The following is a 19,213-nucleotide window of genomic DNA, read 5'->3' on the forward strand; positions in this document are numbered from 1 at the left end:
TTTGAAATTAATATTACAGCATTTAAGAAATGTACAATTATTAGTCCTTTATAGTTATTCAAGTTTAGAATTTTAGCAAGAAAAGTAGTTTTTAAACTGAGGAAGTTGTAAAATTAGCTCACATGATAACTTTGAAAATAAAAGTCTCTTTGTAAGTTTTTTATTTAGAAAGGTTATTTGAAAATTCACCCATTGGTTACAATTCAGATTGTGACCATCTAAAATTGATTCGCACATCACAAAATATATGAATAAATGATCATAAGAATTTTGATTGAGAAAGGTAAATGGTGTTCTTTGAGGTGATGTGATGATATGTTTAATATTAAGTTGGTAGTGGCTTTAATATAAAGAATTTATTTCTAAAGCCTTCTATTAGGGATTTAATACCAGATTTTTAAACCACAGTAATTTCGAATGAGTTTAATGTTTAATTTATTGGCTTTTTAAATTGCCTCAGTTCATTCAGAATTTTCTGAATCTGTTGGGCGGATCAACATTTTGGTTGATTTGATCGAGTATAACCTTCCATTTTGAGACTTCCAGCATATTCCTCTTCTCCTCTCTGGCTTAGTCTTTGCTTTTGGCTTGTTATATTTACCATTTAGGTTGTTTTCCCCACATACATCATGGCACCACCAACCTCCTAAAAAGGATAGATACGCAGTTTAATAGATACAAGCTCATACGTAGTTACTGTTATTATATTTCTCCAGTGAGTATATCTTCATTTCTTATAAATATAACAGTGTTGTATACATATATTCCAATTTAAAAGAATTTATACAAGTCTCATATACCTGACCAAAAATAAAATATCTGAGAAAGGTTAGAGGTAAAATACGTACTCAAACTAGAATCAAGTTAGCACTTACGTTGAGACGTTTACCTATAGAGAAAATGTTTATATTGGATTCAGATTTTAAAGAGTTGTCTGACATTGAAAGATATTATCTATTACTTTGGGAAGATATTTTGAAACTTTGAAAATAAAGTATTTATATTAGGAACAGGTTACCTGAATTACTTTCTGGACAATTGAAGTGTCCTTTTGCTTTGTGATCCCAAGTAGAAAACGTCAAATCTTTGTGTTCCGGGAGTGCGTTGGGGACATTGCCAGCAATCTCAACTAGATGTAGTGTATAGTTGGTTTCATGATCTCCCAAGTGAAAAGAATATTCAATATAATGCTTGTTGTCTTTCCAATCTTCTAGCTCAATTCGTAAGATATATTTAGATTGCTTTACTAGGGAGTATATCTTCTCTAGACCCAACCAAAATTCTCCTGAAAAGAAAAGTTGTAAAAATCTGTGGATTGTTAACTGCAGATTAGGCAGCAAGTATTTTTTTTGAGAGTGTTCTTTTTTCTTTGGTGTAAGTAGATTAGATGTTTTAGTCTTGAATCCCTTGGTTATTTTACAGTCTCGTAAAATATTTCTTTTTAAAACAATTTTATTGAAGATAGTTATGTTAAAATAGTAATAGGTGTTAAAATACAACAAGTGTTAAAATAGTAATAGGCCTACCTAAAGTCTGATTATCCTTTCTAAAATGGATATTATCAGGCATATTTCACAGGTGAAACGTGTTAGACTATTATAAGTACTTTTAGGGCTAGTCATTGGTAAAATATTATCTAACTTCTGGGTCCTTATATGTACTGGCTTTACTGTCAGCTGTTTATTAATATGAATATACTATCAAGAGATTTGTTAAGTATTTCCAGAGACTTGTATAATAATGTAATTTTCCTCAAATATAATTTTGGCCTTTGACATTTCCTTGATATATATGTTTTCTTTGTAGAAAAAGAAGGAAATAAATTAAAAAAACACTTTAAATTAAAAAGCATAATTTTTAATAACTTTTCTCTATAATTAAAAAATTTTATTTGGAATTAAAAATATAACATATTGTAAATACAAATAGATATCTCTGATTATCACAATTACTCTCTAATTATCCCTTTTATTAAAGCATTTAAGGAAAAAAAGTCAAAATTTCCTTACTGCTGTTGAATTTGTAGATTTCATTTTAAGAATTGCAAAATACAAATGGCTTACTTTCTTGTAGAAATAAGTGAGTACTCTAGATTCTCTCAGAAGAAGATTTGGAGCTACAAAACGTATCACTCATTCTACCTTTTAGTTAGGGATTTAACTGGTAGTTTGAATACAGAATTGTTTAAATGATCAAGTAGTACTGAATGTTTAAAAATTCGATATAATAATGGATGTTATCCATTTATTAATGAGTACATGTACATCACTCATGGATTTTTATAATGTGCTTTTTGGATTTTAAACCTCTGTCATTTATTTTTATTTTGCTTATTTTGTTTTTTACCTTATTTTGTGATCAAAATATAATCATTTACATTGAATTAAACTAAATTTATTTTAAACCACACATTGTATAGTATACATTTATCATATTTAAATAATTGAAATCTAAACATTTTGTACTGTACATCTGACAGCTTCCTTGTGCCTTCCAACTTCCAAATAGTTAATATCTAAAATGTTAATAAGGAAGTAGAATGACCAGTGATAAGGATGGTTTTTTTTGTAGCCCATTCATAGCGTTTAGCACTTATTTGAAGCACTTAGCCCTTAATCAAATTTATCTTTGATAATTATAATTATGATAATTAGAAGCCATCCAATTAAATTGTGATAAGTATACATAGAACAGACATGTAATTGTGAAAAGTATAATTCAAATAAAGACACTTGTAATAAGTTCAGTACTTACAAATGTGTAGTTATTTGTTAATAATTTATATGAAGGCTGGGAGTGTTCCTCATTCATTGTATTTCTAATGCCCAGTCTGTAATAGGCTCTTAATAAATATTTTTAAGTTAACCAGTGAATGAAGTCAGCTTACCATCAAGCCTCCCAAAACCATATTTGTAGTTTTCCCAGGTTTCATTGAAGTTTTGTGATCCATCTATTCGGTGTTGAATTAATGTCCATGAACTACCTGAATATAATGAACAGATTGTTTATTTTCAGTAGACTGATGCTGATAGTTGTAACAAAATGCGGTTTTTTGTTTGGTTTTAATTGGTGGCTGTACAAGGTAGTTATTAATGTTGTTATGGTAATAACATTTTATTATTTATTATGAGCCCAAGAAGTTAAGTGAAGGGCAACTAATGAATTTGTCTTAATAAACTTATTGACAAAGTTCATTTTAGATTATTTTATAGAAAAAGATGGAGAATATTGAGTAAATGCCTGAGTAAATACATAAACAAGACAAATATAAGTACTAGATCTGTATAACTACTTGTGATATATATATTTCATTTTATATGTATTCAGAACAAAAATAACAGGATTAGCCTTACTAATAGGTAGTGAGTAACCTGAGCTAGCTACTGTCTAGTTTCTCTTAGGCTCGTTTTACCTGATGTAACATCACAGTAGACGTTGAAAACTTGAGAGTTGCTGGGTCTAATGGAATAGATGCCACTTGTATGTTCACCTCTATTATAAATGATGGTACAATCAGCAGGAATGTCTAGAATCAACAAAATGTTATTAGGTAAGATACAGTAATAAAGAATGATATCTTTAGAGCTTGAGATTTTACTTGACATTTTATGGAATTGTGGTGACTGTAGCCTTCAGTCTTTTTCAGTAATGTGTTATTGAAAAGGTACTTTATGCTAAAGCGTTTTTATTAGATGGCATGTTTTACAAAGAATATCAAAATAGTTACTACCAAACTGATTTATTTTTAAGAAAAGTGGCAAAATTAGAATTTTAAACACTTTTTTCCCTTAGATCTAGGAAAAACATAAATAAAATACCACATATGAGATGTTAGTATAGTGCTTGGTGCATAGCAGGTAGTCAACAGATACATGAGGAAAGAGTGAACGTACATAGAGGAAACTAACAGAGAACTTTTTTCCTCTATGAATTACATTAAAAATAAATGTGTTTTCAAACTATATCTTTTTTTAAAGCTTGGGTAGGAATGGAGACTTTGTTCCCCCTCTTTTTTGTTTTTCTTATGGAAAGTAGAAACATTGAAGAGAATGCCATAATCTTTTCATCTGTATTCAACAGTTGTTAACATTTTGCCGTATTTGCTTTATAAACACAAATACATACAAATATGTATTTTGCTGTGCTATTTGAAAGGAATTTGCAAACATCATGCCCCTTAACCCCTTAGATATTTTGGCATCCATCTCTTAAACATGAGATTATTCTCTTACGTAACTATAATACCATCATTACATCTAAGAAAGTTAATAATAATTTTATATTATCTAATATCAAGTCTATATTTATATTTCCCTGATTGTCTTAATGTTTTATAGGGTTTAAAAAAATCACCAGGATCCAATTTAGGTTGACACATTATATTTGTTGGATTTATCTCTTTATTCTCTTTTAGTTAGTCTAGAACAGGCCCTGAGAATAGAGATTTTTGATGGAAATGTCAAAGAAGAACAATTTGACGATATTAGTTTCAAGAAGGAAACCCACCAAATTATCTTACCATCATGTTCTACATTTTTTGTTTCATTCAAGTGAAGAGAGGGAGTAGTTCTTGGTGCTCTTGGTTTAGAAGAAAGAGAATTTTCTGTGGATTCTTGAACACCAGTTCTTCTTAACTGATAAAAGAATATAAATCTACTTTAAAAAATGGTACTGAATATACAATTAGGGGAAATCTGAGTTCATAATATGTTATTGTTTTCGATGTTAAGAGGGATAAGCAATGCTATACATATTATACAGACTTGCTGTTCTCAAAATATTTAATCAGGCACATAAAGAGTTCAAAAAAATAGAGAAAGACAAGGCAAAAAACAGAAATTGATCAGAAAACAATAAGATCAAAGGCAGAGACTTTACTTAGAATATTTTAATATGTTCTATTTATTTATATGAATGTAATATATATTCTGTTCAGTGACACAGGCAGATTTTAAATTTCATAATTCTCAGTTGTAGGTCTTAAGACCTAGCACATAATTTGAACAAGGCTGCTTTCTTGATAGTTTTTGACATGTAATCATATTTGTAAAGGTAACAAATAGGCAGTTTTATTTGTGTACTTTTAATATATTCAATATTGCATTGTCTGTTGTGCTGGGTTTGCAGTTTATTGACCGATAGCTTTTCTTATTGATGGGTTGAGAAGAGCAGAGTACATAATGTGTTATTAGTGTTAGTTTTTTGATGTCAGCATAAATGGCATTTCCTAGGATATAATGCATAAAGATCCATTGTAAAGTTCACTTACTGGATGTTAGTCTTTTCTACTAAGTAACTGTGATCTTATAGTAACTTAACTTTACAGTTTTGGTTTCTTAATTTAAATTTGAATAAGTTGGGTCAGATGATTTAAGGCTTCTTCCAACTTAGAATTCATTGTTGAATTCTTCATACATTTTATTATTAGACAGAATGTATATTATTTTATAATAGTGACATTTTGCTTTTGTGAGCAGGTTCATTTACTCATTATAAAAGATATAGGAAAAGAATTAGAAAAATAGCATATAGTAAGAAGGAAATTATGGAAATCAAAACTAGCTGGCAAAAACCCCTTTTCAGACAGTTAGCAAAAATAACCTACTAAAATTATGAGTCATAAAATTACTGAAACATAATGTGTTTGTTTGGTGGAAATTGGTAATATTTGTTTTATAGTTCTGGGCATCTATTTTTTTTATATACCAGTTTCTTCAGGTCTGTATTATTTTTGAAACTCTCTTGAACAGCTGTTTAGTAGTATTATTACTAATTAATATTTTTGAACTATAGTACTGTTTATTGGAAATCTTAGATTTTGTCATAGCTTTATTCCAAACACGTATCTACCTTGCTCACCTAGCCAGTTATTTACATTGTAGATTAATTATATTGTTGGATATTAAACTTTAATTATTAGACATATAGCTTCTAATAATAATATTAATCATAGTAAGTTTTTATTGACTTCTTTGTGCTAAATGTGACATTACCTTTATTAACATGTATTTATTAAATGCCTACTATGTGTCAGACAGAGTTCTATATTTTGGAGCTATAGCAATTTTAAAAAATAGAAGAAACTTTCTGTACTTATGGAGCTTACATTCTAGTGCAGGGACAGACAAGATAAATAACTCAAATATGTATTATGTTAAATAGGGATAAGTGTTAAGGAAGAAAAGAGAGTAATGAAGGAGGTAGCAGGTTTCAAGCATGGGTGTAGGGGATTATAATTTCTTTCTTTCTTTTTTTTTCTTGTTGAGTTTTTGTCTAGTTTGTTTATTAGAATGTACATAAATATCCACATTGAATGGAATTAAACATGAATATGGGATCATGGTGTAGAGGACAGGTCACTGACCTAGGAGTTAGCCCATCTGTGTTCTGACCCAGCTCTGACACATGACTGTGAATATTCCAGTTTGTCTAGAGTATAAGGTGGATTGGGAGGTAAGGCAAGAGGCCAAATAGGTAAGAAGCAAAAGAACAGGTGGCACCTGGGGGATTATAATTTATGATTAAGTTATCTGGGAAGGCTTCTTTGAGAAATTTGTATTTGAGAAAGACCTAAAGTGATTAAGAGTGGGCCCATGCAGATACCAGGGTGAAGAGCATTCCAGACAGAGAGCAACAAGGGCAAAGACCCTGAGATAGCGGCCTGATTGATGTGTTTGTGTAACAGTAAAAAGCCAGTGTGACTAGAGTACAGGAGATGAAGTCAGTGAGATGATTGAGTCATCTGGGTCTTATGGGCCACTACGAGTGAGACCGGAAGCCATTGTGCGGTGTTGAACAAAGAGAGAGAGAGTCTAATTTAAATTTTAACTGAATCTCTTTGGCTGCTATGTTGAGGATGTACTTTGCATGAATTAATTCTTTTTTTCTCACAACAGTCTTGTAAGACAGATTCTTTTATTATCTACATAGAGTACATTAGGAAACTGAGAAGGGGTTAAGTAATTTATTCAAGGTCACACAAAAGTTTTAGAGCCAGAATTCAACCCCAGGTAGTTTATTAGCTTCAGAGCCTGCAAACCTAATGATCATGCTGAGGTGATCCTTTTATTCACTATCCAACTATAATTATTTTAAACAATTTTAGGGTCCAGTGTTTTCATAAACCTAAATTTTATGTAAAAGATTGGACATACTATTAAAATATTGACTTACCTGATTTTCAATTTCTTTTATTTGACTGTGTTGTTGATTTAATTGTCTGTATTGTTCTTCCACGATCTGAAGAAGATCTTTGATGCTATTATCTTGCTGTTCTACAAAAGTCTGGACATAGATTATAGGTTGGTTAGAAGTTTCTTTCTTTTTTGTTAAATTAGACTTTTTTATTTCCTATAACACTATCACAATCTAATTTTTTAAACTAATACTGGATTAGAAAAATGATATTGGCAAACCTTTTCCCCTTGTATTCCTCTTTCACATAGTACATACTTGAGTTTTTGTGTTTTATTTAAAATGTACCATCTCTAAAATCTGATTTCCTGAACTTTAAACTACTTCAATTAAATGAAAAAAAAACAATATTTAATATCGTTTCCATTAACTGTATTACTTTTATACATTTTAAAGATGGGAGAATAGTTATACAAGTTATATTCCTTTAGCTTTTTACTTGCCTCCAGTAATTTGCAATAGTATAATAATTTAGTGTTCTAAATTTCATTGCTTAACTGTCTTGTAATTTTCATCTGAAATGCAAAGTTTAGTTATTTTCATAAATAATGTTAGGGAAACAAAAACCAACTTGAAATTATAATGGGAAAATTTATTTCCTGGAGTCTTTTTTTCATGAGAAAAATATAGTGTTTCAACAGTTCAACAAAGTATTTCAAGTAGCATGTTTTAAAATATTTTTTTAAAAAGATCCACATTGAAAACATAATCATGAACCCTCTTTGTTTTATACTTACTTTGAGTGAAGTTATTTCCGGGTGTTCCTGAATTTCAGGTTGATTTTTAATTAAATTGGTTAATTGGTCCTCCAGGTATCTCACTTTTTGTTGAAGTAGAATTTTTTCTTCAAGGAGACTTTCAAGCTTTGAGTTTAGTTCAAGTGACATGTTCTTTACTTCTTCATTTTTGACTTGCAGTCTGGATGTAGTTCTTCTAAGTTCCTTTTCTTCTTCTTTGATTTCGTTGGTTTGCAGTGATAAGTCATAAAAAGACTGATCAAATATGTTGAGTTTTTGAAATATGTCATTAATTTGGCCCTTAGTCTTATGAACAAAGTCTTTAAGACCATGTCCTAACTGAAGTAGGCCATTGGCTAAAATTTTTACATCATCTAACATAGCAAATCTTGATTTTGGCTCTGGAGATACAGAATCAAATGATGAATAATCTTGGTCAATTCTGGAAGAAATAACTAGAGGAGCAATAAAAAGAAAGAGCTTAATAGGATACATTTTTATCCTAATTATTCACTTTAAAATGATTTGGAATTCGTTTTTTTTTCCTGCAAGCATACCTAGACTTCTGAACTCTCTATATAACACTATTTGCCGCATAAACAGTAAGGTTGGCAGGTGAATATAGTTAATCATTAAGCTGTTTAAACTTGTATGAATGTAACCTTCCACATTGAGTTAGATCAATGCTAAATGAAGTCAAAGAAATGAACAAAGAATTTAATAGGTCATTTAAAATGGTTATTGTATTTAATTTTGCTGTATTATAAACTGCACTTTCAGTGTTATGAGATCTACCTGTTTTTAAAAGCTCATTTTAATTTATCATGATTTTTAAAGAGATTTACAAGTAAATACCAAATTCTTTTGACTGATAAATTCATCATTAAAGTTGAGGAAAAATTAATGAATTAAGTATACACTTCCCAAATTGTATTTTAGTTTTTTTTGGAAACAGTGATCGATTAAAAAAAAATGCCTTCTCTGTGAAGCCTTCCTCCACATCTGCAGGTGGTGTTAATGCTGCATTCCCATGGTACTCTGTATAAGCTAACATATGATTATATATTCCTTATTATTTGTCATTGTAATTATTTGTTAGTATATCTTTTTGCTTCAGATAATCTATCTAAATCATATTTGTATATTTTCACAAAATCCCATACATTAAAATATATTTCATCCTTTTTCTCTGTTATAGTCTATGTCTCTATGTTCTAGCCTCCTCTTTTCCGTGTGCCCACTGTAAGACCAATAGATTATGTGGTTTTCTAAGGTCAACCAGAATTAAATATTGGGTTGACCAAAAGAAAGGTTTGTTCTTTTTTTTCCATAAGATGGCTCTAGTAGCGCTTAGTTGTCTTTAACTTCATTCAAAACAATTTTGTTAGATTGTATGTGATAGCTGTCATATCAGTGTGCATTTAAAAAAAGACTTACAAAATTGGTGAATTTTTGCATAGCCATTTTAATATTGAAGATGGAAGAAAAAGCAACATTTTGACATATTATGCTTTATTATTTCAAGAAAGGTAAAAATGCAGCTGAAATGCATAAAAAGACTTGTGCAGTATATGGAGAAGGTGCTGTGACTGATCGAACATGTCAAAAGTAGTTTGCGAAGTTTTGTGCTGGAGATTTCTCACTGGACGATGCTGCACTGTCGGGTAGACCAGTTGAAGTTGGTAGCGATCAAATCGAGACATTATTGAGAACAATCAACCTTATCCCATACAGGAGATAGCTGACATACTCAAAATATCCAAATCAAGCGTTGAAAATCATTTGCACTGGCTTGGTTATGTTCATCGCTTTGATGTTTGGGTTCCACATAAGTTAAGTGAAAAACAACCTTCTTGACTGTATTTCTGCATGTGCTTCTCTACTGAAATGTAATGGAAATGTTCCGTATTTAAAACATTGTGATGGGCAATGAAAAGTGGATACTGTACAATAATGTGGAATGGAAGAGATCATGGGACAAGCAAAATAAACCACTACCAACCACAGCAAAGGCTGGTCTTCATCCAAAGAAGGTGATGTTGTGTATATGGTGGGATTGGAAGGGAATCCTCTATTATGAGCTCCTTCCGGAAAACCAAACGATTAACTCCAGCAAGTACTGCTCCCAGTTAGACCAACTGAAAGCAGCACTCAACAAAAAGCATCCAGAATTAGTCAACAGAAAACGCATAATATTCCATCAGGATAACGCAAGACTGTATGTTTCTTTGATGACCAGGCAAAAACTGTTAAGCTTGGCTGGGGGGTTCTGATTCATCCACTGTATTCACCAGACATTGCACCTTTGGATTTCCATTTATTTTGGTCTTTACAGAATTCTCTTAATGGAAAAAATTTCAATCCCCTGGAAGACTGTAAAGGGCACCTGGAACAGTTCTTCACTCAAAAAGATAAAAAGTTGGGAAGATGGAATTATGAAGTTACCTAAAAATGGCAGAAGGTAGTGGAACAAAAGAGTGAATACATTGTTCAATAAAGTTCTTGGTGAAAATGAAGAATGTGTCTTTTATTTTTTTTTATGAACCAAAGGCACTTTTTGGCCAACCCAATACTTAAAATGTCAGAAACTATTTGCCCATTATAAGTTTTTCTAAAGTTTGTGTGCTTGGTAACAATATTCATGATCTAAATTTAACAAAACCAAAAAATTAATAGTATGATTAAAAATAATGTTCCCCTGTGCTTCTAACTTAGTGTTAAAAGGAAAAATACTAAATGTTTCAGTTAAATTATAAGTGATTATTTTTCTTGAGTGTTCATATTAAGAACTGTTTTTGAGAAAATAATAAATACTTTTAAAATGCCTTATCTTGACAAATTAATATAGTAAAATTGTTAAGAGTGTGGTCTTTGGAATCAGATTATGGTCTGGTCCAGAAGCCAGATCTAGCTATCCTGCCTTAGATAAGTTACTTAACCTTCCCACACCTCAGTCTCCTCTTCTGTAAGTTGGGTATTTTTTTTTGGTACATACTTAAGGAGAAGCAAAAGAAGTAATATGTGTAAAGTACTTAGAACAGTGTCTGGCAAATAGGAAGTACTCAAAATGTTAGTTATTATATCCATGAAATTACCTTTTAATTTGTGTGTGTGTATGTGTGTGTGATTAGCCCTATCTAAATGAAATTTTTCATAAATGCAATAGCTCTTTTTGCAAAGGGAAAAGTTTTAACGTAATGAATTTCAGTTTATATGGTAAATTATCAAGCAAAACTTTACAAAATTTATCATTTCCAAATTTATTCTTAGAAATGCTTCTTCCTGGAGTAAAACAGAGACCCTTTCTTTTGGTGATTTAGGATTAAGGGCTTTTGGATAGAACAGTTGCAGTAGATGTAGTAAACCACAGTGGCTAAGAGTTTGATTCTGGAGAGAGACTGGATGAATTGGAATCCTGGCTGTGCTGTTCTTCAGCTCTGTGAAATTACTTAGCTTTTCTGACCTCTGTTTTCTTGTCTATCAAGTGAAGATAATATCTACTCTATAGAATTATATAAAGACAAAATATTTTAAAGCACTTAGAGCACTACCTAGTGTTTAGTAAACATTACACAGTATTATATATTAGTATTCTTTTGTAATTAAAAAGGCAATGCACTTATGTAATATTGCTGTAATATTTTATTGGTAAATATTATCTAGTCTTATGTTAAGATGACATAAATTGGGAAGTTTTGCTAGAGTCTGGGTTTTCTGAGTTTTGGTCTCTTGGACCTTGATAAGTACAAGGAATTATGTCTTTTGTTTAGCCTGTATATACTTTTTCTAAGTGTCCAATACAGAACCACATAAATATTTCTGTTTGTAAGAGAAATATAGAATGCAAGTAGATAAAAATATACTAATACTTCCACTAATGAAGAAGAAAAACAAAATATTTTTCCTTATTCTTCATTTTCATCTTACCTTTACCACTGGTACATGTTATGGAATTATAGAAGTGTATGTTGAACTAATGAAGAAATTTGAATTTCCTCCCTCTTTTTAAAAGAGATATGTTAGTGTTGTGATCATTGGTCCTGAAGGGCATATTTCGAAACTTCTAACTAAACTGTCTACTTTTCTGGCTTAAAACTATTGACCCTGATATTTCATCCATTTTCTAGTTGAGGGGGAATGGAGATGGGCCAGCTTCTTGTCTCTATTGTACTATAAGCTGTTCATTGGTAAGATCTATATCTGTTTTAAATTTATATCCTGTACAGCACTTTAGTACAATGCCTAACATGCTGGAGAAACCATACATTTTTATTGAATGAGTAAGATAATGATAAAGTCTTAACATGGGAGTTTTTCAAACACAAAATTTGCATATAATAGATACACCTTTTTGATATAGGAGGTTCTTTTCAGAGAAAGGAATTTGAAAAGTAGTCCCTTCCAGTGCATGAAAGTAACTGGACACTAATACCAAAGAAAGGCTGTGTGAAGGAATTTCCTTCTATTTGGTTACTCTGCTGGAGTATTGACACTTTTTGCACAATTTATATATTTCCTCACATGTAACACAAAAAGATAGATTAGAGGCAGCGGTTGCATATTCTTGGTTTATAGTATATATTGTCTCTGGGTAGAAATATCTGGATAATTTTTTTTCTTACCATAGTTTGACATGTTATTTAATATAATTAAAATGAATAATTTGCCTAATTATAAGCTGTGGAAGAGTGTCAACATGGGAAATGTAATGAAAGTAGTAATTTTGTAAATGATTTTTACATCTACCTTTTAATGCCCCCTGTCTGAGTACACATTGTTAAAGGCAGAATCTAATCTTTGCTTGAACTTGTGCCTGTATAAATAGAACTCTGATAAGATGTAACCAGTAAAAACTTAAAATTTTTATGCCAAAGAAAATAAGAAACTAAGCAAAATTAAGACCTAATTTAAGAATTCCTAGTTTCAAAGAACTAATATACAAAATTTCTTAGCTGCATAGAATTTTAGGACATTTGGGAGCTTTGTTTAAATTCCAAGCAAAGCAAAGTCCCTTATCCTCCCCCAGGTTGTGCAATCTTATGGAGATTTGAGTTCCAAATAAAACACAAGGCATTGGAGTCTGTTGAATATAGTATCACTAGTAATTTCTTCCTTTTAAACTGTGGTCATTTGTTTTTGAATTAATATATTCTGTAGAAAGATTCTAAAAGTAACTGAGAAAAGCATATTTATAAATAGAAATATTTATAGTAACTAAAGAATAATGCCAGAGTAATATCAATACGTTAGCTCCCTTTTCCTCTCTTTGTCCAGAACAGCACTGTCCAATGGAAATATAGTGTGAGCTATATGTGTAAAAAACTGAAAAGAAACAAGTGAAATTAATTTTAATAGTATGTTTTGTTTAATCCAAATCTAGTATGTATTTTATGGTCTCACTAGACCATATGGTCTCACTAGACCATATTATTGGACAGCAGAGGTCCAGAAGATGAGTGACTTTTGAAGGAATCATTTTGTTTATCTTAGCTTTTTTCTCATGTTCACTATTAATAAATGTTAATTTGTTATGTTGAAAGTATTTATCGTGGAAACTCAGATATTTGAAAAACCTATAAAAAATAAAAATCCTGACTCTTCCCTATTAACATTTTGGGGTCTATCATACCAGTTCCCTTGGATGACTGCCTAAATGTAATTTTTTTTTTAACACAAATGGGAGTGTGTTATATATAGCTTGTGTTATATATATAAATTGATTCAAGACCATAACATTTTAAAATTTATTTTCATATGAGTGCCTATACCATATCCTTTTAAATGGCTGCACAATCTTTTATTATATGGATGCACTTTAATTTAATCATCTGCCTGTCAATGATCATTTCAGTTGCTTGCAATTTTCTGATTACAAACAATATGCATAGAAAAGGTGTTTATGTTTGTGTATACATATTTTCATATGATAAGTTCATAGATGTTAACTTTCAAAGTAGATTTCTCTTGTCAGATTATCCTTTAAAAGAATTGTGCCAATTTATATCCCTACCAAGAGTATATGAGAGTTCCTCTTTTCCCATGAATTTTTACCAATGCTTTAAATTGACAAAGACAAAAAATATTGATAAACCTAGTAGGCACATATATCTAGTTTATTTTGCTGTCTGTCTTGCTCTCTTTGTGAATTACCTGAGAATTATCTGAGTCTCCCTCCCCCCATCAAACTCCCCACCCCTTTTTTGTTTGTCTCTTTCTGAATAATTTTAGGAATTATTCACATGTGATGGATACTAACTCTTTGTCATGTGTGTAGCGAACAGTGTTCTTCCAATTTGTCCTTTGTCTTCCACTTGTGTTTATGGTATCCCCTGCTCTGTAGAGGCTTTAAAATTTGTCTTTTATGATTTTTTGTGGCTCGTGCTCAGAAATGCCTTCGTCACCTATAAAATATGGTCTCTTTAAAGGTTTTCTAGTACTTTTATGGTTTTATTTTTATTATTTAAAACTTTGATTTAATCTGGAATTTGTTTTGAGGAAGTGGTGAAATATGAATTCAGCCTTAAAAAAGGTCAGTCAGCTATCTCAGCAACTCAACACTTTTCATTGATCTACCTTCTCTCTGCTGATTTAAAATTCCTCTGAAGGAGTATTATAAATGCACGGTAAAGACTTACTGGGTTTATGTGGAAATTTATTAGTGGAGTTAGCAGTCAAATGAAAAAGGGTCTAGGCTAAATGCATGCCTTTCATCTTCATAGACAAGTTGAATTTAAAATTGTATTGCTTATATTAGAAATCAAGCATAGCTTAATGTTCAGTTAATTCGCATTTCATATGAAAATTCAAACTCCAGAAGAGTTAAGTAACTAAAATATTATGTGAGTTCTGTACTATTCATTCATTCAATCAATCATTTATTCATATGAGGAACTATTCTAGGCACTGGAAATGTAGCAGTTAACTAGATTCGTAAGGTCCTTGCCCTCATGGAATTTGGGCTTTATTTAAGGAGATACATAAACAAGAAATAATGTACAAACAAACAAGATAATTTAGGATTATCTTAAGCAGATTATTTAAGAGTTGTGAATGGGATAACAAAGTGATGTTATGTGGGGAGGTAAAGTGAGGCTTTCTAAGACTCGAAAGATGGGAAGGGGCCAGTTATGTCCATATCCACAAAGCTAAAACAGTAGTAATCCAAATGCAGAAATTGAGGGGTGGGGGAAGGCATGATGTGTTTTGCTTTTCTGTGTGTTTTGCATGTCTATCGTACTTGAAAATTTCTCACTGAAATTTATGGGCAGATTCTTTAGTTTCAAGTCCTCTTGTGGGCCCCAGTGACATTCTATGTTCATAGCATTTATCATACTGCAAGTATGCCTGTCTTATTCTCCCTCCAGACTGTGAGTTCTATGAAGTCAAGAACTTTGTCTTTTATCTCTATATTCTCAGTATCTAGTATACTGCATACTCAATAAATGTCACAATGAGGCATTATAAACATAATGAAGGCCTATCTGTTATCATGTGCTTTGGATCCTGTTCTCTCCCACCATTTCAGGAATCATTACATTCTTGTTCTAGTGTATGCAAACTCTGTCTCAACTAAATTCTTTTCATTAGGATTTAATCAAACTTAAACCTTTCCAATCTTAAAAAGCTTCCCAAATCCCTATGTTCTGTCTCCAACTCTTGCATTATCTTTCTCCCATTCTCAGCTACACTCTTCAGAATTTCACTTATTTCATTTTCTTACCTCCTACTTACTCTTTAAACCTACTTTTGTCTGTTTTCAGCCTGAGATTTCCAGTGACTTTGAAGTTGCTAAATTCAGTTGACATTTTTCATTTCTTACCTTATTTGGTCTGTGAATAGTATTTGACACTTAACTCATAATTCTGCTTGTAATTTCTTCCTTGGGCTTCCTTGCCACTGTACTTCCATGGTTTTCCTTCTGTTTCTTTGTGGGTGCCTTATCAGTCTTTGTAGGCTCATCCTCTTCTGGATGACCACATAATCTTCAAGTTCCTTAAGACTCCTTTGTTGGAATAATACACAATGAGAGTAATTAAGTGATATTTTAGTTCTCTCATAGTTGATGTCCTTGAGAATGGTTCTCAGCACAGGAAAAATGATATATAGGTGCAAGATAGAAAAGAATGAATAAAAACCTTGTATTCTTGAATTTGAATTTGGATTATCACTATGAACTCAGGATATATTTCATGTTAAAAGCATTTTCCCCTAACTCTTTCAACTTTAAAAGGCCTAGAAACAATGAATAACCCACAATGAGTGGCCTGGGAAAACATTACCCATTCAAAAACCCCAACTCCTTGGAGAAATGGCTGATTCCAGGTTTGGGAAGAAAGTGTACAAGAAGAGCCTGGAAGGTCTTCTCGTAACAGATAGTAAGAAGCCGTCAAAGACTATTATGACTGAATCAAAAGGAATCATGAGCCAGTTTGAATCGACCTTTTCACCTGTCAAAGATGGTACAATTTGAACACCAATAAAGATAATAACTGCAAAATATTGAAACCCGTTAATATGTTTGGTCCATGAGTTTATAAGTGATGCTGTAAAAAAAAAGACACAATTGATCCCTTTTAGAGGAATGTAATGTACCAACTGATTATTTTGAAAACTGGCAGCTAATGGAAAAGAATCAAGCATTTATTCTTGCCTCTCATATAATGGCTCACTGGCAAAGCAAATAGTAGATAAGGAAAAGTGCTCTCCATAGAGATATTCCAGCTGTTAAATAAAGAAGCAATGATAGAATATCACCTTTTGGCAATCCTTAATGAGTTAATGGATTTAGGCATTGGTCATCATTGTCTACTAATTGCACAAAAAATGAAACAACAACCAAACATTTTCCTCCTGATAGAAGGACACAGTACCATTTATGAAGTGATCTTGCCACCAAAATTTGACCAAGGTTCTAGATTCAACTCTCAATTCATAGAAAACACAGAGGAACATGTTAAATGTCACTACAGTGTGCAGTTAGTAAAATCCAGCCTCTGGAAAAATCTACACAAAAATATCAATAATTCTTCAACAAATGTATTGCAAAGGGAGTAGATGAAAAGACTTCTCCATGATCAACTAAGTACCTGTGTGTTCCTCCCATAGCTTCTGCATACTTCTCTCACAACACAGCATTGTTTTGAAATGGTCTTGTTTATAGGTATTTCTGTGCCATTAGATGTGTGATATATTTTACCTCTTTTTATCTTCTTGTTTTTAACTTTTGACATTTTAATAATAATGTGCCTTGGTGTGGGTCTCTTTGAGTTCATCTTATTTGGGACTCTCTGAATTTCCTGGATCTGGATGTCTGTTTCCTTCCTCAGATTAGAGAAGTTTTCAGCCATTATTTCTTCACAGTTTTCCATAAGTAGGTTAATGCCACTATACATCCTGCCCTGCAACCTTTTTTTCATCCAACATGCTGGGTATCTCTTTCTGCATTAATAAATACTGCTGCATATTGTCATTTTTTGAGACTCTGAAATGTATTCTTCTTATAATATATCTTAATTTAATTAATTAGTCCAGTACTGATGAACATGTTTCTTTATAATTATTTCCTAATATTAAAAAATGTCATGAATTTCTTTGAACACACCCATTTGTACGTATGTGCAGTTCTCTCCTTAGACTAGAGGTGGGTTTGTTGGGTCAAAGGGTATGTTCATTTAAAATTCCTATATTGCTCTACCACCTTCTAGAAAATTTAGACCTATTTTCATTGTCCTAGCAGTTGATGAGGAGGGTTTTATTATGCTTGAAGTCTTGTTCATCAGCTCTGAGCAAACACTAGTTTTCAGGTAAAGTAACTCTCAATCTTTTTTTCTTTTTTTTTTTTTAAGCCCTCTCTTTTGGTGCCTTTCCTTGAATTATTTCTCATCTTTGTGTTGGCAGCAGGGACTATTAAAGCTGTGTAAGATGCAACTGGACATGAAGTCGAATAATTGTAGAGTAGTATGTGATTTTCTCATAGTAACTACCTAATACTGTTATACATACCATATTATCATATGTGTTTTTGAATAATAATGTAGAATATTATACCTCTTAAAACCTTGATCACATTTATACAAAAAGCCTGATTTCTAAATGTCATCCTATTTATATCTGCTTGGAGAAACTAAGATAATATTAGAACTGTCTTTTAACTTCTTAATAATGTTTCTGTTCATACTTGTTTATTTCCCAGTAGCCTCTTCTAGAGGAAAGAACATGCATTTTTAAGTCTGACTGAACTGTATTCTCATTTCGGCTTTGCCACTTATTTGATTGTATGTGAAAATCTCTTAACTTTTCTGGGCCTCAGTTCATCTGCAAAAGGGGGGTATATTTGATTGCTGTCTGTTTGAATGACTGCTCTAAGGATCAAATCAAACATTGTATGTGAAAATAGCATAGTGTCTAGCAAATGCTAATAATTCAATATTTGTTCATCTGTTTCTTTTGTGGTGTGTAGTAGTGATACATAGTGTTTTTAGATATGTATTCACTATCATGTATACTATTGCCTTCACAGAAACCTTCTCTACATATACCCTCAGAGTCTCAATTTTGCCAACCGTCAAGGTTCTGCCAGAAATATAACAGTTAAAGTCCAGTTTATGTATGGGGAGGATCCTAGCAATGCCATGCCGGTAAGAAATGTTCTTTACATTTTCTATTCTTCATATACGGTTCAAATAGACCTTTTTGGGGGCAGGGAAGGTAATCACTTGGTTGGCAGCTCTGAACTGGAAATGAATGTGATCTTGCAAACAAAATTTCTGACTTCATTACTTCCTGTACAGGTAGTAATGAGTTTATTTGAAGTCTTATTTATTGAGGACTTGGTATATGCTAGGCACTCCCAGAGATACAAAGATGAATAAGACATAATCTAGAGGATATTCAGAATACATAAAATTTTAAAATAATGAACTTCAGAAGAGGGCCAGATCAGAATCACCTAGGGTACTCTTAACAGAGCAGATACCTCTTCTCTACGCTTCCATCTGTGATGCTGATTCCCGGCCTTTAGAATGAAAGGCCAGGTAAGGGAGGTGGAAAGTGGTGGGTAGTATTATGGGGTTGTGGTATAGTTTGAAAATGCCTCCCAGGTGATTCTAATTTGCATGGTTCTTACCATCTTTGTTGAGAAACTCTGGCAGTAGTTCTTAACTTTGGCTGCATTTTACACTCACTTGGGGAGCTTTTAAAAATACCAATGCCCAGACAATCCCATTCCAATTACATTATAATCTCTGGGGTGGGATACCAGGCAGATATCAGTATTTTTAAAT

General features: G+C 31.9%; 2 protein-coding genes across 12 annotated transcripts in view; one reads left to right on the plus strand and one right to left on the minus strand.

Annotated features, from left to right (window-relative positions):
- The window catches only part of DOCK7 (dedicator of cytokinesis 7), a 211,794-nt gene that overhangs the window by 71,816 nt on the left and 120,765 nt on the right, over positions 1-19,213 (plus strand). For all 11 annotated transcript variants that reach the window (XM_060304849.1, XM_060304856.1, XM_060304861.1 and 8 more), the window contains exon 15: positions 18,451-18,568. In XM_060304849.1, coding sequence (XP_060160832.1) covers positions 18,451-18,568 — 118 coding nt within the window. The remainder of the gene's footprint in view (positions 1-18,450; positions 18,569-19,213) is intronic.
- ANGPTL3 (angiopoietin like 3) lies at positions 462-8,426 on the minus strand. Its single transcript, XM_030865805.2, has 7 exons — positions 7,932-8,426; positions 7,174-7,284; positions 4,520-4,634; positions 3,413-3,526; positions 2,888-2,983; positions 1,019-1,285; positions 462-646 (listed from the first exon to the last, which is right to left on the minus strand). The coding sequence occupies exons 1-7, from the start codon at positions 8,424-8,426 to the stop codon at positions 462-464; spliced, it is 1,383 nt and encodes a 460-aa protein (XP_030721665.1).

The sequence above is a fragment of the Globicephala melas genome, chromosome 1 (genome assembly GCF_963455315.2).
Source record: "Globicephala melas chromosome 1, mGloMel1.2, whole genome shotgun sequence".
NCBI lineage: Eukaryota > Metazoa > Chordata > Mammalia > Artiodactyla > Delphinidae > Globicephala > Globicephala melas.

Coding starts and splice junctions, on each gene's coding strand:
- ANGPTL3 (XM_030865805.2), bottom strand. CDS start 8,426: ATGTATCCTATTAAGCTCTTTCTTTTTATTGCTCCTCTAGTTATTTCT. Junction 7,285..7,931: donor CGGAAATAACTTCACTCAAA/GTAAGTATAAAA, acceptor ATCTATGTCCAG/ACTTTTGTAGAACAGCAAGA. Junction 1,286..2,887: donor TGGTTTTGGGAGGCTTGATG/GTAAGCTGACTT, acceptor TTTTCTTTTCAG/GAGAATTTTGGTTGGGTCTA.